Raw genomic sequence first — 21,213 nt, forward strand, 5'->3', positions numbered from 1 at the left:
TGCAAATTAGTTGGCAGCTTGTAATGAACAAAATCCACCTGTAACGTCACTAATTAACACGTCATTTGTTGTTTGGTTAATTTGTACCAAAAAACAAAGTGTTGTCCAGCAAATAACCATAAATGTAAAATTGTAATTTTACACTTTTGTTCAGAGGAGCCGGTGTGTTTAACTTTGTTTCCTGTGGACAGAGCCAGGCTAGCTGTTTCCACCTGTTTCCAGTCTTTGTGCTAAGCTAAGCTAACCTTTATTTACCATACGGGACTCTTCGAACTCTCAGCCAGAAAACAAATTAAATGTCAAACTCTTTTCATTCATCCTGTGATGTATCCGTCTTCTATTCTGCTGCTTATATTATTATTTATATGCTAATATCATTTTCATTTTTCTGTTTTTTGTGATGAAATCAAACAGAAATAAAAAAAAAAAACGATGATAATGATATCAGCCCAAAATAATGATATAAGTAGGAAACTTTTACAGCATCCAGGCAAAAAGAAAGAGACAGAGAAAATGACATTGTGACCATAAAACATAACAAAGTGTATATAAAATTAGATTTTATTGCTGTGTGTGTGTGTGTGTGTGTGTGTGTGTGGGGATGATGTTTTAATGAGTCGATCATAGACAATAAAAATAATAATAATAATAATAATAATAATAATAATGATAAGTCATTAAATAGTAATTGTAATAATGTGGTAATAATGCAATGTAAATGTGCACTTATATAAACTGACAGTATAATAATAGTAATAATGTCCAAAAATAATTTGATATAATGATGATAAAGAGGGTGATAATTATATTGATCTCTCCCCTGTTAACTCCCCATTAAAGGTATGGAACACCTTAATAAAGATGAAATAAGGACATTGTCTTACCTCAAACGTGGATACAGGAATCTCTGGGTTCTCGTTCTGCAAACCAACCCCTGCTGTAATTGTTAAAATACTGTTGCCAGGACGATAGCTGTGATGCACACCACCGGTGCTGTGGCAAATAACTGACACTACTACACCCTTTCCTGCCAGAGCTGGCAGCAGCTCTGTCTACAGCCCTGCTGACTTCTGACTGCAGCCACCTCCTGTGTGTGTGTGTGTGTGTGTGTGTGTGTGTGTGTGTGTGTGTGTGTGTGTGTGTGTGTGTGTGTGTGTGTGTGTGTTCACTCCTGATCCATGACGTCTACCCCCTCTTTCTTCCACATTATCCAAGGTGTTTATGCACGGCTGCACGCACACAAACACCCCTCCACATCCGATACTACTGCCCCACACACACACACACACACACACACACACACACACACACACACACACACACACACACAGTAAACAAGCAGAACGCAGCAGCAATAGGGATGAAATAATGTAAGAAAAGATACCCCTAGTAAAGTCATTAGTTTGCATTAAGTTTAAAAACAGTGTGGTGATGCCGCAGCTTTAATGGCATCCTGGGAAATTTATTCATTTTTTTCTCTTTCATTCATAACAAACAGAAAGTGACACTGTGACCATAAAACATGATGGAGAAAGTGTTTTATTTAACTGCCCCGGGCTCCACCCAGAAGTATTTAATCTGTCAATCAGTTCTTGAAAACCTGGGTTCCTCGCCATCAATAGTTTATCTAGTTCCCTTTATCTTCCCTCTCCCCACCCACACTTTTACACTTATATATGCCCACTCCGGAAATTGACACAATTATCACTGAACATCGCGTTACCCGTAAATGTAATTACCTATGGGTATTTTCACATCTCAGCAAAGGACTCATCTCGCATCTGAACAGCTAGAAAACTGACTCAAACTGAAATGTTCAACGACAGAAAGTCACATTTAAATGGGCACGCTTTTCTTTCTTTTCTCATAATTCAACACTGAGGCTTTTCTTTGAAGCTGTGATGGTCAGTAGGCGTTATGCTGTACATGTGGAGATGTAGTGTATTAAAATCTTTTCATTTGTGCTGATATTTAAATGTTTAGAGACTTTGACTCTTGTAATTTATGAATGATTAAATACTGATGAACAGTAAGTACAGTGGCCTTGAGATGACGCCACTTTTCACGTTGTCATGGGTGTAAATGAACAAAGTTATGTTTATACTCATTGTTTCTCGGCCTTGAACCTTAATTTTCAAGGACTTGCATTGAAGCTCACACCGGTCCACACTTTAATACGTGGGCGTCGTCAAGCAGGAAATTGTACATTCACACCAAACACTGGCAGCAAGTCCACAGATCAGAGGTGAAATTGGTTTCACATCGCCATGCACCACTTCATCATTAAAGCCAAATAAGTTTCTTCATTTTTGTTTTATAAGAAAGCTGAAATCAGAATCGGTGACATCTAATATTCCAGAAAAAGGCCACTATCACCTGTGATGCAGAGCTGGTTTACTACAGTTAATATATTCTCTGGAGAACAAACTTTAATCTCTTTTATTTATTTTACCAAACATGCAAAACTTTGTTAATTCATGTCCATAAACTCTGTTTTTTTCTCTGGAGCTCAGTCACACCACTGTGATCGCCACCATCAACCTACACCTAACCTACCGGCTACGCTCAACAACAAAAAGAAAGAAAACCACAACCTTTTTTTCCTGTGAAGCTGTGGCCTGCTCTGCTCTGGTTGCATTCGGACAGATTCTGCAGATTGTGATATTATATCTGCTGAAAACACATTCAGCAGAATCCACACACTGAGCTTCACACTTCACACTTCTCACACACAGACACTTCCTCTGCCACATGTGTCAGTTATTTCCAACAATTATATATATTTATATAAATATTTATTTATAATATTTATTTTTAATTTATTTTAATTAATAAATATTGTTTTTATTATATTTAGTTATATAAACATTTATAATATATTTATGTATTTTTTGTTTTAATAGATAATACTTATTTTTTATTAATATTTTTTATTTTTTATTATATTTATTTACTTTATATAAATATTTATATTATATTTCTTTATTTTTTGTTTTAATAAAATACTTATTTTTTATTAATATTTTATTTTTTATTATATTCATTTACTTTATATAAATATTTATTAATTTATGTATCTGTATATAAAGTGGTTAAAAGCAACTACAACAGTGAAATGCTGCTTACACATTGATCCATAAGTATTACTAATATGATAATGTCATCTATCATACTATATCAGTCACAGGGGATATTTGACTTGTGATACTTTGAGCCCAGAATCATCACTCTGTGACACTCATAACACCTCCTGCTGTATACATGTGTATACAGTATACACATCTGCAGAAACAGGTACCTTGGGTTCAGCGGCGCTGTCAACTGAAAGTTTGATGTTACTGAAACTTCTGTGTGTTCTGATCATGACTGTGTCTGATGATGTCATAATTAGTGCTGTGTGTTGTTTCCAGGAGTCTTCTTCACACATTCACTCGTTCTCTCATCTGCAGCTGCTGGACACAGGTAAGAAAACTTTAAAGGACCTCACACGAACACTCAGTTTATTGCTTGCTCTAATTTTTCGGTTTTTGTGCTGGTAGTTAAATGTTTAGAGTATTTCACTATAATATTATATAAATGATAACAGCAGTGAACAGTAAGAACAGTAGCTGTGAGATGACACTTTTCATTTCCTTAGAAAACTTCTATCTTCTGACCAACTGAAACTTTAAAGGACAAATCTATTTAGTGAGGTTTTTCCGTGCAGCTGTTGTGGCCAGTAGAAGTTGTGGTCTCCATGTGGAGATGTGTGTGATGTGATGTGTGATTGCTAGCAACTGGCTGAGTTTGTGGTTTTTAAGGAAGTGCTAGCAGATTGCTAACAATCACACTAAGCTAGAAACATGGTTCCAAAGTTGATATCTGAAGCAGGAGATCTGATTTTTAGTGCTGATATCTGCAAAATCTGATTTTATATTGATTTAAAAAATATCTTTTATGACATTTTTTTGATTGGTTTTCTATGAGAAGTGAGTGGAACATTATGATATCTCAAAAACTATGACAGCTACAAGACCGAAACTTGCTGAACAGCTTCGCCCTACTAGAATGGTTCGGCGCTGTATAAATGGTAGCTATAACGCCACCATCTGGTGAGAAATCAGCTGACAAATATTGCAAAAAAATCTGGGTTGATTTCTCAGAAACCTTGTGGCTGGTGTTCATGGAAGAGTTTGATGTAGGCCACGCCCATTTTGTCGTTACATTTTTTCCGCCATTTTGGATTATATATGAAAAACATACATTTGACTCCTTCTCCTACATCTTTCATTCAAGTTTCACCAAACTTGGTTCATATCATGTTTGGACGACCCTGAACATAACGTTCATCTTAGATTTTGAATATCGTGTATCGTTTTTCCATGATTGGCTGACAAACATCTGTAGTCCTGGTTGAATCAGTTCAATCTGCTATAACTCTTGACAACTTCATCCGATTGTATCCAAATTTAAAACAATTGTAAAGCCTAACACCCTAAAGACGATTACAGAGTTTTATATTGCTTATTGCTTTTTAAAAATTTCTAATACTCCCAGGAGGTGGAAGCTAGAGAAACGGTTCCACTTTCAAAATGTCAAGCATGACTGGGAGATTATAGTTTGTTATCGATATCTTTCATAGTTAAGACGTTATTAATTTTGTAATGAGGCTTCCAGCTTCTGGGAGGGAAAGCTGGCTGTCAGAGGCAAGAGCCAATCCATTTCATTACTTCCAACCAACTGCCAGTGTTTTAAAAGTCACAAAACGAAGAGGGTTTACCTGAACCAGGGGTTGTTCTACCTTCACAGTTGCCATAAAACCTCAAAATGTCTATGAGTTGTGAGCAGATGGTCTACAGTAACAACCAGCCTGGCCTCAGCCCAAAGAGATGTGGTGATAAATCACAGTTTCATGACATGTTTCATTAAAATGAGGATTCTTAGAAACTGTAGTAACTTCCGGTAATGTTTTTGCTTGCTAGCATTCCTCTTTCTCTTCCCTGGCACGTCACCATGCACCACTGCACATGTTATGAGATTATTATTTTAAAAAAACAATTACTTCCTTAGAAGAAGTCACAAAACTAAGAGAGGTTACATGAACCACATCGTTTTAAGGAGCTGTTTTACCCTCACTGTTGCACTTCAGAAACCCAGAACAGATAAACGGTATTAGATGCAACTGCTGCTACATGAAAAAAAACAACATCCATCAAATGTGTCTGACAGCTCTGAGCAGAGCGTGACAGGGTAACCACAAACTCAGCCCAGTCTCTTCACACTGTCGAGCTCCAGTATGTTTGGTAACTCTGCAAACCTGCATCGGACGCCCCCCTCCTGCGTGTCACTCCCGCTCTCTCTGCCTCCCCATTTCCTGTCTCTCTACTGTCCTATCCATTAAAGGCACAAAAGCCCCAAAAATTCTTTAAAAAAAAATTTTAAAAATTAAAAATTAAAAATTAAATGTCTTCCTCAGTATTATTACTGAGGAACAAAGACTTTATATTGTGACCTATGGGGGATCTGTTTATCTTCACTATTTCTCAGCCTTGAACTTAAATGTACAAGGACTATATATATATATATTATATATATATATATATATATATATATATATATATATATATATATATGCTTGCAACAAGTGGCATCTGTTCTTAATGACGACAACACTGTTAACCCTAACCTCCTCCGCCCCACAACAAAAACCACAGCCTTTTTCTGTGGGGCTTTGGGGCAAATGTGGTATCTCTAGGAGAACACTCATCCCTCATTCTCTCGTTCTCTCATCTGCAGCTGCTGGACACAGGTAAGAAAAACTGACTCTGAAACTTTTAAGGACCTCACATCAACACTCAGTTTATTGCTTGCAAGTTTTCAGTTTTTTGTGCTGGTAGTTAAATGTTTAGAGTATTTCATTATTATATTATATAAATGATATAAATGTACGAACAGCAGTGAACAGTAAGAACAGTAGCTGTGAGATGACACTTTTCACTTCCTTAGAAAACTTCTATCTTCTGACCAACTGAAACTTTAAAGGACAAATCTATGTAGTGAGGTTTTTCTGTGCAGCTGTTGTGGTCAGTAGAAGTTGTGGTGCACATGGTGAAGATGTGTGTGATGTGAACTTGACAGCGCGAACAGACTCGGGTTGAGATTGTGGTTATTAAGGAAGTGGCAGCAAACTGCTTGCAATCACACTAAGCTAGAAACATAGTTCCAAAGTTAATATCTTTTATGAAATTCTTTTGACTGCTTTTCAATGGGAAGTGAGTGGAACATTATGATATCTCTTAGATGCAACTGCTGCTACACGAAAAAAACAACATCCATAAAATGTGTCTGACAGAGTGACAGAGTAACCACAAACTCAGCCGAGTCTTTACATAGATCCCCCATAGGTCACAATGTAAAGTCTTCGTTCCTCAGTAACAGTACTCGACAGTGTGAAAACGAGAAAGTTATGTTTATCTTCACTATTTCTCAGCCTTGAACTTAAATGTACAAGGACTTGCATTGAAGCTCACACTTTTCACACTTTAATGCGTAGGCGTTGTCAAGCAGGAAATTGTACATTCACACGAAAAACACTGGCAAGTCCACGAAAAGAGTAACAGTGAAACGTTTGCACCACTTCATCATTAAGAAAAGCCGAAATCAGAATCAGTGACAAATAATACTCCAGAAAAAGGCCACTATCAGCCGTGACGCAGGGTTGGTTTACTACAGTTAATATATTCTCTGGAGAACAAACTTTTTTATTTCTTTTACCAAACATGCAAAACTTTGTCCATAAACTCTCTTTTCTCTCTGGAGCCCAATCAGACCAGATGGCAGGAGCAGAAGTGTTGGAAACACCAGTGGTGGAAAGTAACTTCGTACATTTGCTCCAGTTGTATTCAGTGAGCCGAAAACGAGGAACATGCAGGCACAGGCAGGGAGGAGTGATGTAGCGGTGTTAGTGATGCGGAAATCCCCTTTTGGAGCAGCAGAAGATCGGTCACCTCAGCCTTAACCTCCTAAGACCCGAACTCTTGCATGGCGTGCATTTTTAATTTCTCTTTGCTATTTAGGCTGATTGGGACCTGAGAGAAATGATGTCCACATATGAGGACATTAGTTTTAAATTTCGATTACTGAGTGGCAGTATAATATCCTCATGTGGTCACCAGGCCCTTGTTGAGAAAAAGTTAGTATTGTGGTCTAGAGAACCCAAAATGTGAGGTCACATATGTGGACGCCAGGTCCTAGGAGGTTCATTCAAAAGGGGAAGATACTTACCATACTACATGACACACAACAACATGAGCTGTCTCAGCAAAAAACAACAAAGAGAGAGTCTGAAAATAAAAACTCCTCTCTACTTTCATCTCCCATTGATCATGTGACGATCATTCAGATTTATCTGGTGACCCCTTGGTGGGGCCCGACCCCTACGTTGGGAACTACTGCACTAAACTAAGTGTATATAAATATTTACATAAATAGATAAATTAAATATGTGTATATAAAAAGGCAGCTACAACAGTGAAATGCTGTTTACGCAGTGATCCATCAGTATTACTAATATGATAATGTCATCCATATTAATATACTATAATATAATACTTTAATACTTTAATAACAGTCACTAACGCTTCCTGCAGTTCTGCAAAATGCTCTGAATGAAAGAGAAACCTGCCCCCTTACACTTCTGCCTGTTTGATATCTGTAGGAGATCACTCATCCCTCATCACTCATTACTCATCACTCGTTCTCTCATCTGCAGCTGCTGGACACAAGTAAGAAAACTGACTCTGAAACTTTTAAAGACTCACATGCTCACTCAGTTTATTGCTTGCAAGTTTTCAGTTTTTGTGCTGGTAGTTAAATGTTTAGAGTATTTCACTATTTTATTATATAAATGATAACAGCGGTGAACAGTAAGTAGCTTTGAGATGACACTTTTCACTTCCTTAAAAAACTTCTGAATGATTGAAACCTTTGTGACTGACAGATTTAATTATTTTTTTAAATCAAGCATTCAGTACTCGACACTGAAATCTCTGTAGTGAGGCTTTTCTTTGTGGTCAGTAGAAGTTATGGTGAACATGTGGAAATGTGTGCATTAAAATCCTTTCATCTGTGCTGATATTTAATATAGCTTATACACTGTTGCCCATAAAGTTGGAATCATTTTGTTTTCAGACACAATCCTCTGTTTATTCTTATTTAAATGCATCAGTAATCACTTTTGACCAGGTGCAATCATTACACATTATGTGTCATAATTACCCAGGTGAAATGAAATAAATCACATTGTCACAATCATTTCATGCAAAGAGGTAAAAAAATTAAAACAGTATATTCAGGAGCATAAAGTTGCATCTGTTTTTCTTACCAAACTTGCAAACTTTTTCAGTTCCTGTCCATAAACTGTCTTTTTTCTCTGCAGCCCAATCACACCACTGTGAACTGAGGAGCAGGAAGTGCATCACTACAATGGTGAGAAGATGAACTATTATTACATTCACCTCAGAGGAAACAATACATTAAAACAGACAGGATAGAAGAAACAACATGTCCAGTATGGGTTTATATACAGTATATTTATATATATATATATACTGTATATCCAGTTATTTATATGTTAACTATAAATAAAATAACAGATATAAATAACTGGAAACCCTCTTTCTTAATCTGATACTATTATTGTGCAACTTTCAGTGGTAGCCGTATTAGCCCCGCCCCCCTGTGATGCACAATTTGTTCTTCTTCTCCAGACCAGCCTGTCTGGCACCAACAACCACACCACGTTACTTAAATCACCGAAACATTTACTCAGGGAGAATTTTAACTGACGTACTTTTAAACAAGTAGTTTTACTTTTACTTGTGTAAAATTACGTTAACTTTTAAGTAACAGTACTTTTTCCACCCCTGGTTACTGGATGGATTGGCTGAATACTTTTATACAGATGTTCATGGTTCCCAGATGATGGACCTTAATGATTCAGTGACTTTTCCTCTAGCGCCACCTTGAGGTTGATAATTATAAATACTCCATTACTTTGGTTTACGATCAAATACCTATGTAATTTGTGTTTTCTGCTAAATAATTAATTATTCAGTTATTGCCAAGGTAACACGCTCTCTGTGGTCATCATCTGTAGGATAGCAACCATCACGCCGCAGCGTCTTTCAGACATCAGCTCCACCCAGTGGGCGCCGCGCAGCAGTAAGTAAACTCCTTTCAAATCCGATGGAAACTTGACAACCATGAAAAGAGATTCACTGTTGCTGGTGAAAGTACATTTAAGGAAATTTAAGGCCGATGAAACCTTTGGTGAGGTTGATGCAGGAGCGTTGAAGAGCGTCATGGTAACTCATAATGTTGTTGCTCTAAGACTAACATCGTCATGATCGTTATCACCATCACTTTCTGTAGTGACGTCATACGTGAGGACGTTCCGGAAAACTCATCGACTGTCCACGAGGCGCTGAGGATGAACCTTCCCCACCACCTGGTCCTTCAGCACGTCCAGCACAGGGTTCAAACCCACGGTGAAAATTACACTGACCTGAAGGTGCTGGTCGCAGATCTGTTCGCACCCAACGACTGGACCGGGAACCAGGAGGTTCCCATGGAAACGAACCAGCTGGAGGAGGCGCTGATGATGCAGAGCCCGGCGGTGAAGGAGGCGGTGCGGATGGGTGTGCCGCCGCACCTCATCAAGCCAAAGCTTCGCGCCAAAATCTTGTCCAACGGAGTCGGCTACGCTGACGTCAATGAGCTGTTCACAGACCTGAAGCTGAAGTGGAAGAAAACTACAAACGTTTCGGTCAAGTTTTCCCATTAAAGAACGGAGAGAACCGTGGCCACTTTGGGCCTCATCCTGCCCCTTTTATTTATTCTCGTTAACATCCGAGATCGATTCCGGTCCATTTTTTTGCAAACCTGTTTGAGATCCAGACTCATATTAATCCAGTTTAGTGTGAACATAGTATTAGTGTAAACATCACAAAGCTGCTACATACTAGAAGGTCAAAATAATCCTGACCACTTCTCCTCCCATCTCTCCTTCACGAGGGACTAATACTCAGGTGAACCTCCTGAGACCCAGGAAAAAAAATGTTTTTTAATTACTATTTTTTTTACATAAATTAAGTGTTGAGGTGGTAAAAAAGACATTGCAAAGAAAAACATTTTTAAAACTTGATTTTATTCAAATTTTACAACATGTCCACTGCAGTGGAACATTTGAAGGCTGAGTATGTACATGGAAAGATCCACTGGAATCATCAAGTAAAATACAACACCAAATACAAAACAAATAGCAAATGCAGATTTTTCTTTTTGTAACTTCACCATTTCACCTGAACCTTTTGTGATTTCTTCATTAGACGTTTGACTCTTGATGGTATTTCATGAAGCAGTCTGACTTTTTGGAGACACAGAGGAACATGTTGCACTTTATGCATCTCACAAAGGTTTTGCTTTTGCATCTGGAAGCATTTGGAATGTGGAGCATTTGGGGCAAATGGATTGCACCGTATTTCCTTATGCTCTCATCTGGGTGGGACTTCCTTTTCTTGATTTCTGGAGAAAATTCTTTGTCACAGCCAAGAGAAGTTTGAACTCCAGGCTTTTGGGAGGTTTTCTTTGCAGGTCGTTGCAGGGCCTGGCTGTCTTGTCGGTTTTGAATCCATGAGTTGGTTATGGCCAAATCAGTGAAGTGAAGCATGGTACGAACAGTCCACTTCTTGGTGCGGCCGGACATTCAGTAGAAGCTGAGCATGCGATCACACATATCATGGATGTGTGTTATACTTCGCTACCACTGCAGGTCTTGGGACTTGAAATTGCTTTTTTTCTTGTTTTGACCATCTGGAACAGGTGTCCTGGGGCTCAATCCCATGGACGGTCGATACCATGACAACAGGCTTGTTGTCCACCCACTTGGTGAGTGCGATTTCATGAGGTCTCCGTACGATCATTTCTGATGACCCTCTTCCTTTTTTGCTCAGGACCTTGTCAGCAGTGAAGTGGCACTCTTTTGGAATTCGGTCAAAGGCCTGACTGCGTTTGCACCTATTCAAAAATAAACTGTTGGGATCTATTTCCTAGAACACATCTCTGTAGGTTATCCTTCCATTTTTGCCCTGATTAAAAACCTCAGAACACTACATGTTGGTTTTGGCCCACAGAGGACGACGGCACACTTCATCTGGGTCCTCCTCATCTGAGCTTTCACCCTCTCCTGTCTCATGCTCTCTCACCGGACCCTCATCCTCTGATAGATCTATGTCTGAATCTCCCTCAATGATTCTATTAAGAATCCTCTCTGCCTCCGTCATAGAACTATCTACTGAAAAAATGTGAAACAAACATAAGTACAAAGTCCTGACGTCCAGTACAGAGTACATTTATAAATTAGCTGTTTTTCAAATGAAAATAAATAAGCTCAGCTCTGAAAACTCACTCAAATATTCCTGAGATGTTTACTTACTTGAAACAATTGAAATATAACATTAAAAAATGTTTTAATTATGAATATCATGCTTACCTTTCTTTTTTCCATAAAATGTGCTTGTTGGGATGGCGGCCATTTTGAAAAGACAGGCACAGGCAAGTTGGCAAGGTCACACCCCCCACATGTGGTGTCATTTTAAAGCCCCAGTTGTCCTCTTTACGGAACAACAGGACTTAATAGAGTGACATGTATAGTATGAGAGATGTTAGCAAAAACGTAATGTCCACTAGAGTGGACACAAATGAATTGCAGGGTCTCAGGAGGTGAAGCTTAAAACAAAGTGTACGGAGGTGATGCAGTGTCAGATCAGTAACAACAGAGAGGAAATGTTTTCTTACCGTACAAAAGGATCACAAACACCACAAACATCTGCATCTTCCTGTGAAACTACAGTTACCGCAAAGTCGCCTAAACCTTCAGGACTTCTTACTTTCCTCTTCCTGATACTGAAACTTTACTTTCATTTTCCAACTGCAAGGACGGTTTTTATTGACTGTAACAGGGTTCAGGTTGAACAGGCGTTACTGCTGACTAACGTGCAGTTTAAGAACAGCTATTCTGTTTGTGTGTGTGTGTGTGTGTGTGTGTGTGTGTGTGTGAGAGAATAGTGTATAAATTCCTTCACACACGCTCTAATATATTGTGGCCCCCCCCCCCCATTCAGACCGCACTGGTCTGGAAAAGCTTAAAAAAAACTTAAGTTCCTCTCCAGACATGTTCATGTGATCACAATTATATTAATGATGTCTTATTTAAAATGTATTGCCAATAGTTTGACAGGCAGAGATTTAATTCAGGATTCAGGAAATTCCAAAGTGAACCTAATAATTTATGGAGCTCAACACAAACTGAAACATACAAAAAGGTAAACAGTATATACAGAATACTCCCAATCCTATCAGGCCTTACTTGACTTCAGGTCATTTCATAGGATGTTTTCTATCTTAATTTAGTGTGTTAGCATGCTAGCATTTGCTAATTAGCAGTAAACAAGAAGTACAGCAAGTTCCTGTCTACAGTATTTTAATATTAATGTACACAAATTACATGAAACAGATTTTTGATACAGTTTTGTCAGACAAAAAAATATCATGAGGTTTCACAGGAACAGTTTCACACACACCTGTACGGAAAATTAAGCTTCATATTACGTGTTTTGTTAATGTCCAGGTCCAGAGGAAAACACTGAGGCTGGATGTCGGGGGATGAGTCCATCATGAGAGCCTGTTGTTATGTCGTCCATGTTGCTGTCAGTTCGTGTCATGAACGTAACTTCAGTTGTCACCACTGTCAGTCCAGCTGTTCACAGCTGTGAGCTTGCAACTGGATCGAATAAGCTAACGCGATTGGTGGATGAGTGGACTATAGCTGGTGTGATTGGTCCTTCCTCTTCCATCTGATTGATCAGTTGCAGTTACATCGTGTTCTCCATGTCCTTCTTCCAGAGCAGTGAATTAGACAGTGTCAGCTTTAAGACCCTCAAGCCTGGCAGGTTATCCCAGCAGTGGCGGTTAGAGGCCAACGTGGCGGTCGGTGGAAGGTGGAAGCTGCTTATTTGGTCAGATGGTCAGTTCGGGGGAGGGGTGTCAACTTCCAGAGAGTCGGAGATCATTGTGCAGAGCTGAGAGAAGGACGGACGCTCCTCCGGTCTCTGCAGACAGTGACAGAAAAACAGCCGTGAACTCAGATCTGATTATTTCATCATTTTTATTTCTAATATTTTGAGATAAAACTAAAACAGAGACACGCATGGTTTCTCTCGGCTCTCACCTCGTGCCAACAGAGCTGCATGATGTCATAGATGGTGGGCGTGGCCATTTTGGGCCTGTACAGGCGGTGACCCTGGGTTACCAAGGTAACGACCTCGTGGTTCTGATGCTGATCAAACGGCATCCGACCCTCGGTGAACACCTCCCACATCAACACACCTGGATTCACAAAAGACATGAAACTTAGAGGCTTTATAAGAGTAGTGGGATACGTTAAAGCACTTAGTGGTAAAAACACTCTTCATCTTGTCGTGTCGTTGTTGCTCCCTCAACTGTTTTCTTACATGATTACACTCAGTGTTACCAAACTAATGTTCTGATGACGTATTGACGTTAAAGTTTGCTCACCGTAGGACCAGACATCCGACATGCTGCTGTATTTGCAGAAGTTAAAGACTTCAGGAGGCGACCACTTCACTGGAAACTTGGCGCCTGATGAACTGGTGTACTGGTTGTCTAACACATATCTACATAAAACACAATAACGTTCAGACGAGACAACACACGGTCTTTCTACCTGCTGTAATTCAATCTAAATAGACGACAACAGAGAGTGAATGTGTAGGAATGAAACTGATACCTGGCCATGCCGAAGTCAGACACCTTCACTACCAGAGCGTCATTCACCAAACAGTTTCTGGCAGCCTTCAGGGGAGATGGAGGGAAATTAAATAAGTCTGTGCTCAAACAAAATTCACCAGATTTCAGATCTGCCCCAAAATTTAACGGGTTCTTCCCCGACCTATGCCCCAACCCTCCACCAAGTTCAGTGCAAATCGGTTCAGTCCCTTTTTTGTGACACGGTTGAAACCAGGAAACCAGCCTCTAAAAAACTGGATTAAAAAAGTAACTTGATGTTACCAGATCTCTGTGGATGAAACCGTTGGCCTCCAGGTGCTCCATGCCCTCGCTGACGTCCAGGCAGATGCTCAGCAAAGACCCCAGGCTGAAGCTGCCCCGCTGCTGCCTGAGGTAGTTCAGCAGGCAGCCCTGCTCCATGAACTCTGTGACGATGTAGATGGGTCGCTGCTGGCTGCACACGCCGTACAGCTGCACCAGTTTAGGGTGGGACAGTCTCCTGGAGAAAACACACATAGACAGAGATAGAGTTCACTGTGTGAAGCAAAACATCTATAAGTTTCTTCAGTAGAAAAAATGAACAAAAAAATCCAGTTTTCAGTTTTGAACCCTTGATTTATGAACTCATTTTGAGATATTTGTGTTGATTCTCTGCTCTAATCATCACTGAGTCTTCTACTGTACATTGGGGGAATGTCACTTTATCATTTGTGTCATCTACAGGCCACCATAGCTCCAGGAGACGAGGAATGACGTACATGTTGTTGCAGTTCCTATAAACCTCCAGTAGAGGGCGGCAGAGGTCAAAGATGACAAAGGGTCACCGTCCCTTAATGCAGGTACTAATTTTTCCCCACACCTTTTTCCCCTTTCACTTTCCCTCGCCTCCTTTAATTTCTTCCCTCCCATGTCTTCTCCTTCCTTACATCATGACCTTGGCCTCCTCGATGAAGTCCTCCTCGTACATGGCTCCCTCTCTGATGGCCTTGATGGCCACTTTGTGCTGAGCCCTCCACTTGCCGAGCCTCACCAGACCGAACTGCCCGCTGCCCAGCTCCTTCATGAAGGTCAGCTCGCTGGGGTTGATCTCCCACTTCTCTGGAGGGACGGAAAAGAGAGAGAGAAAGAAGAGGGGAGGAAGGTAAAGTAAAGACAAAACAGTTTTGTTTGTTCATGATAGACATTGTTGGAAAGACTCGGGACTCACCGTAGCTGAAACCAGCGGTGGACGGAGCAGACTTGTCCTGTTTTCCTACAGGATACCTCAACCTGGCTACAAGACCTGAGATGGAGAGACATGAAAATGGTAAGAAAGACGGAGAAATTTACATATTTACGAATGTACAGAAGAAGCCGTTGGTTCACTGTAGCTGCTTTTTTATTTACATGAGTTTTTACATGAGCCAACATCAAACAGAAAACAACCACAACCTGTGGAAGGTTCGAATTAAAGGGAAAAGGGAAAATAACAAAAACAAAAATGAAAAACTATTATTATGATGAACTATTCCAGACAATTGGGACATAATTAAATGTTAATAAGAAGCTCCTGCTCTGCTCATTCATGACCTTCAGCTACACATATGGTTTTTTTTCTCGCTTCAAGAACAGAAATTTCAGTTTCCTTTTTCAAATCGTCATTTCTCAATATCTATTTGTCATTTAACACGGCCTGATTATCTGAAGTAGTACAATATAAAGATAGATTCATTTTCTCTTTTAATTTTCCATTTTCATTTTCATTTTAATTCTGGGCTAAAAGCTTCTTATATAACAACCTGCTCAGAACTGAGGTAACTCATTTTGTCCCCGTTATACCACGGAAAATCTATTCAAAACAAGTTTACCTTTAACATCTACATAGCTACCAAGTTAGCTAGTTACAGTATGCAAGTTAGATACTACATGAGGTAGATAATGAGTTGTGTACCTGCTGCGTTGTGTTTGTGGTACTCGATCAGGTCGGGGATGGAGCTGAATAAGTGTTTCTCAGCCAGGTAAAACTGTGTAGGTGAGCCTTGTGTCTCCTTGATGTGGTAATGTTTTATCGCTGCACTTCCATCCCTACAAACACACGCATAAAGCATTAAAACAACATCCACAATAATAAATATTCTGCAGTTTATGGTCTTTAAACAGACGTCTCTGGAATCCACTACCACCCCACTGCAAAAATATCGATTCATTCCCCCATTTCAAATCACAACTCAAAACACATCTGTTTAAAAGTGCCTTTTCCATCTGATGCCAATTGCTCTGTCACTTTTGTATTGTCTTTATTTTTACATTTCATTTTTATTGTTGCTTCTTTTTAATGTGTTTTTAATGTCAATTTCTGTAACTCCGTACAGTGTCCTTGAGTGCCAAGAAAGGCGCCTTTAAATAAAATGTATTATTATTATTATTATTATAATACAGTATAGTCCCGTTACCCTGTGGCAGACTTGGTGTAGAGAGAGACGGTGTAGGTTCCTGGAGTGCTGGAGTCTCTGACAATGAAGCCTCCTTCTTTGCCCTGCAGGGGGCGACCCAGAGTGGACACTGATGTTAAATGGATATAAATACTCATTCAAATGAATGTGAACTGTATATGTGTCGTTATGGTTTCATTGTGGTTTCATATTTAAAAAAACAAATGTTATCTAAACTTTTGTCTAAGAGATTATTAGAGAGTTGACAGTACAGCAATGAACGGTACTTTATCAGTCGCTTTGTTTTGGATATTTTTGCATCATAGAAGGACAGAAAGAAATATGACGAGTGAGTGAATAACGAGAGAGGAAGTTGAAGAGAAACAGAAACCTGGAAAATGAAAGGGGAAAAAGAAAGGAGGACACATGGAGGGAAAAAGAACACAACGAAGGAAAGAAGAAACAGACAGTAAAAAAAAAAGGGGGTGAAGAAGAGAAACAGTAAAACACTCACCTCCTTCCTCAGCAGCTCCTCCGCCTTGTTCCTGTTGACTTGTTTACTGTACCAACTAAAACAAACAAACAGATAAACATCCCTTACACTGATATCTTAATACTTAAGATCTCTATAGTACAAATTCACTGAACTCAAATGTCCACCGCCATAAGATGAGCCGTCTTTAAATAAATATGGTGCGTTTGTGCCATAAAACGTATGAAGTGTATCTAATTTCCTGGTAGTTTGACCTGCAGTATGTGCACCTGAAGCATTGCAGACATTCCTCATCCCTTCATGCATAAAGTCCACGAGTCAAAGTCCAAACATTTTGATTCTGCCAGTATCAACTGTTTCACCACCACGAGGAAAGTCCTGTAACTTTATAGTTGGTGCTGATCTACAGTCAAATGATTAACACTCACCCAAACTGCACCAGGTTTCCAGATTCCTTCTCGGTTACGTAGTTACTTGGGATGTAGCCTTCCTCGCTGTGAAACACACACACACACACACACACACACACAATGAAACACACATGGAAGAAGGTTAGCATATCAAAACACAGAAAAACAGCAGCTCAACTGAAACTCACACACATACTAGGGTGCAAATTACCAACACTGTGAATCAGCTAGCAACTCAAAGTGTTCAATAAATAATTAGTTTGAATCCCATATAATTAAAAAGAGCTATTTTTAAGTTTTACTATTGCTACATAGCTAGCATTAGCATTAGCAGCTGTTTGATCAGTCCAGGCCAAGAGCTTCAGTCACTGTTTTGTTTACAAGACAAAAGGTTATAATACATTCAAAAACTAACTTTAGCACGCTAACATGCTGATGTTCAGGTATAATGTTTAACATGTTCACCGTCTGAGTGTGTTAGCATGCTAGCATTTGCTAATTAGCAAGGCTTATGGGAATGTCATTAGTCTTGTGGCACTTTAAAAAATGTTTGATGTTAATATCAATTGATTTTGTCACTCCTATTATTATTCTTTATCTTACTTTCATTTGGGGGATAATTGTGCTTTTATATTTGGAACTACAGTTCACATAATGTTTTGGGGACTGCAAAAAGGAAGTATAATGTCGCTGTGAACTACAGGTTTAGCCTTTTGTTCACATTTTGGCATTTACATCAATAAAAGTAAGCCGAATTAGCTGTTAGCATTTCCTGTTTGTGATGTACTTGTGCATGTACAGATAACTATCACTGCATCACTTTAATACTAAAGAAAATTCAAAAATGTGATGATTCTCAGGCAAGTTCAGGAGTTTTAAGGAGCAATTGTTTTCCTGTGATTCCAAAGCTGGTTTATGGGTCTTTATTTGCATAATAATCAGGGATAGTAATAATAATATAACTCATTTGAGTTTAAAGGTTTTAAATTAACTTAATTTCCTTCATGAACTATGCCTTACAGTCGCTGCCAACACTGCTGCTGCAAATGTTGACCATGCTGATAAGGAGGCCAAATCAGAGGCAAGACCACTAACTTCCTGTTGTTCTGTAGAACATCTGTGCCTAATCTCACACAGTATTTTTGCCGCACATTTCTCACTCCACACCCCTCTGGGGAGGTGCGCCGCACAGTTTCAAAACCTCATAGTATTTGACAAAGTTATTAGTTAGTTATTGCAGTTCATGCTGAGAGGACCGTGAATTTCAATCCAATAATTTAATGGATAAAAATACTCATTGTTACCTCTAATACACACTCACCCGTACTTGTTGCGCGCCTTGTACCAGTTCACGTCACACTTCTCAAGGATGACGTACTCGCCTCCTTTGACCAGACTCAGGTCATGGGGCTCGGTGCCCGGGAAGTCGTACAGAGCCACCACCACTACCTCCTCGTCATCCTCGTCATCCTCGTCCCCGTCATCATCATCGTCATCCATGGGTGACGGGGGGAGGGGCGGAGCGGGCCGCCGCTGCTGGCAGAGGAACAGGAGGAGGATTTGGTGATTGATATGTTAATCATAATAGTGTGTGTGTGTGTGTGTGTGTGTGTGTGTGTGTGTGTGTGTGTGTGTGTGTGTGTGGGTGGGGCGGTTACCCTTACGTTTTTATGTTCCTCTCCAGGAATAGGGGGTAAAGGTTTTCTGGAAACTAGAAAAGAGGAACAGAAACAGTAAACCAAGCAGAAAGTTACTCTCTTTATTATTTTCATTATGACCTCTGCCACTCTGTCACTTTGCCCTCTGACCTTTGACCTCTTGCTGCTGGCTGTTTATAATACTGTTAATATACTACTATCATGAAGCGAAGCCTGTCGTACGGCGGCGGCAGCTGCGTTTTTGAATGAATCAGCCCACAGCTTGACTTTCATCTCACCCATTGTGAGTTCCTGTTTTTCTTTACACTTGGGGACTCAAGTTTTTCAGACGCTACAAGAGAGATTCATATTAAAGAAGCAACAGGCAGTTTTTTTGATTAATTGATTTTGATTAATTCGGTCTTTAACTTAAAAAAACAAGAAACAAAAGATGTACACATAATTTAAAACTGAAGAAAATTCAAACTAATGAATAAAATGAAAAAAAGACGAAAGCATCTCTATATGAACAGGTTTGAGTTGTTGTTGCTTTACTCCACTTCATTTATCTGATGGCTGGAGTTACTGGACACTTTGCATATGAATAGTTCACTCAAAGCAGAACATGAGTTTACTGAGGTGTTGTAAATGTAAGTATCCAACAGTATATAAATGAGTTAGACAGCGGGTGGTACCTGGACCACAAAAATACTTTTAATATTAATGCATTCATAGTTTAAAGGGGCAAAACGCAATTTAAATGAACCCAAATTATTTTCAGTACTTACTTGTACAGTGCCTTATGGACTCATTCATTCAGTCTATGTGAAGCTCAAGAACCAAAACTATCATTTAAAGACACTAAAAATCTCTGTAGAGCTGCAGAGTTGGATTTTGATCATGATTTAGGTAGAACTTGGTCGTATTTTAACAGTACTATGCAGTATTACTATATTGTGGTATTGCTGAAGGAAAGGATATGAATACTTCTTCCACTACTGCTTTAACTAATAGTGATAATGGCAGTTGAATTACTGTGAACTCTACAATATCAAGGTAGCGTGTGTTTGTATTGCTATCCGTGTGAGGACTTTAGTGTCAAACCATCGTAGTGAGGACATTTCTACACTGAGGACTTCTTTACCGTTCATCACTTCTTCAAAGAACTGTTAGAAGATTATGGTTTAGGTTAGGGTTAGTTGTAGTTAGTCTTGTAGTTGTGATGGTTAAGATTAGAGTTGGGGGCTTGGGAATGCATTATGTGCCAGGGTCCTCACAAATATAGAAAGACAAACGTGTGTGTGTGTGTGTGTTTGAGTGTTTCTTACTGTCTCCAAACGGGTTGTATTCCTCGCAGCCCGGCGCCTGTTTTTCTGCCTGGCGACAGCAGAGCCACGCCCCGTCCTGCCAGAACTGGGGGTGAAACTTCGCCAGGATCACCGGGTTCTCTTTGATCTCTGCACACACACACACACACACACACACACACACACACACACACACACACACACACACACACACACACCTGCTGTTTCAAAACACCTGCATGCACCTCGCCTCATGTCTCTCCGTATAGAAACAAGTGTTAATTATATGTATTAAATTATCAGATAGGCTCCAGTGTTTCCGTGCAAGTAATATAAAACTGAACGTCAAAAAAGATCAACTTCCTGTCTCAGACTTTAAGTAGGATCTGACCAGGTCTCACCTGTCCGTCCACCATTTCAGAGGTGAAATGTCACAGACAGAAGATGAGATAAAGAGCAGTGGAAAAAGTGGGGGCTGTAGGAAAGTTGCAATGTGTGAAAACCAGTTTCAGACGTGTGGTTTAAAGTGTGAAAACATCTTTGCAGCAGCAAAGACTATAAACTCTGCATGTGATTAATCATATAACCAGGACCCCCTGGCAGAAGAGATACTGAATCATCTTTGTTTTTCCAAACTTCCTGGGTAAAAAAACATAAGTAAACATTTTCTGCCTGTACATGCTCCTCTTTGGTTTTACAGAATAGAAAAGAATAGAAGAGAAACTGACCCGCTTTCAGGCTCTGGACCCAGAGACTCCTGCTGTCGTGACTCGGAGCGAAAACGTAGAGAGTGTTGCCGTCATATACCACCTGCACACAAACACACACAGACTGATGTTAGCTTTTCATTTCAGATGGTTACAGTTTCAAGACTAGATTTAAAGTGTGATACCTGAAAAGGGTATTTGTTCTGGCAGGGGATGATTCCTCCTCCGTTCTTGACGATCTCCACACATCTGATGCGGCTCAGCTCAATCGAGCCTCTCTTGAACTTCTTCTGTTGATGGAGACGATACGTCAACAGCAGCTTCTTTACTTCTTTTCTATGTCTGTGCGTACGACATTAACTGTAGACTTCTGCACTGACACATTTAAAATCCTGTTGAATCA

At 39.7% G+C, this 21,213-nt stretch overlaps 1 protein-coding gene and 1 long non-coding RNA gene across 4 annotated transcripts in view; one reads left to right on the top strand and one right to left on the bottom strand.

Moving 5' to 3' along the window:
* Positions 1–7,632: 7,632 nt before the first annotated feature.
* Positions 7,633–9,201, top strand: LOC130164754 (uncharacterized). Its single transcript, XR_008826654.1, has 3 exons — positions 7,633–7,763; positions 8,417–8,466; positions 9,137–9,201. It is a non-coding gene; the product is annotated as an uncharacterized LOC130164754 (long non-coding RNA).
* Positions 9,202–12,503: 3,302 nt separating this feature from the next.
* tec (tec protein tyrosine kinase) overlaps positions 12,504–21,213 on the bottom strand; it is an 11,295-nt gene continuing 2,585 nt past the window's right edge. For 2 of the 3 annotated variants that reach the window (XM_056369625.1, XM_056369626.1), the window contains exons 3-18: positions 20,996–21,100; positions 20,832–20,913; positions 20,125–20,253; positions 18,824–18,870; positions 18,481–18,695; positions 17,178–17,243; positions 16,771–16,825; positions 16,278–16,360; positions 15,776–15,909; positions 15,053–15,127; positions 14,772–14,943; positions 14,128–14,344; positions 13,847–13,911; positions 13,615–13,733; positions 13,268–13,425; positions 12,504–13,148 (exon numbers count right to left, since the gene is read on the bottom strand). In XM_056369625.1, coding sequence (XP_056225600.1) covers positions 13,065–13,148; positions 13,268–13,425; positions 13,615–13,733; positions 13,847–13,911; positions 14,128–14,344; positions 14,772–14,943; positions 15,053–15,127; positions 15,776–15,909; positions 16,278–16,360; positions 16,771–16,825; positions 17,178–17,243; positions 18,481–18,695; positions 18,824–18,870; positions 20,125–20,253; positions 20,832–20,913; positions 20,996–21,100 — 1,806 coding nt within the window. In that variant the 3' untranslated portion in view covers positions 12,504–13,064. The remainder of the gene's footprint in view (positions 13,149–13,267; positions 13,426–13,614; positions 13,734–13,846; positions 13,912–14,127; positions 14,345–14,771; positions 14,944–15,052; positions 15,128–15,775; positions 15,910–16,277; positions 16,361–16,770; positions 16,826–17,177; positions 17,244–18,480; positions 18,696–18,823; positions 18,871–20,124; positions 20,254–20,831; positions 20,914–20,995; positions 21,101–21,213) is intronic. The other variant, XM_056369627.1, reaches the window with a different exon arrangement.

Source organism: Seriola aureovittata, chromosome 23 (assembly GCF_021018895.1).
Source record: "Seriola aureovittata isolate HTS-2021-v1 ecotype China chromosome 23, ASM2101889v1, whole genome shotgun sequence".
NCBI classification, from domain to species: Eukaryota; Metazoa; Chordata; class Actinopteri; order Carangiformes; family Carangidae; genus Seriola; species Seriola aureovittata.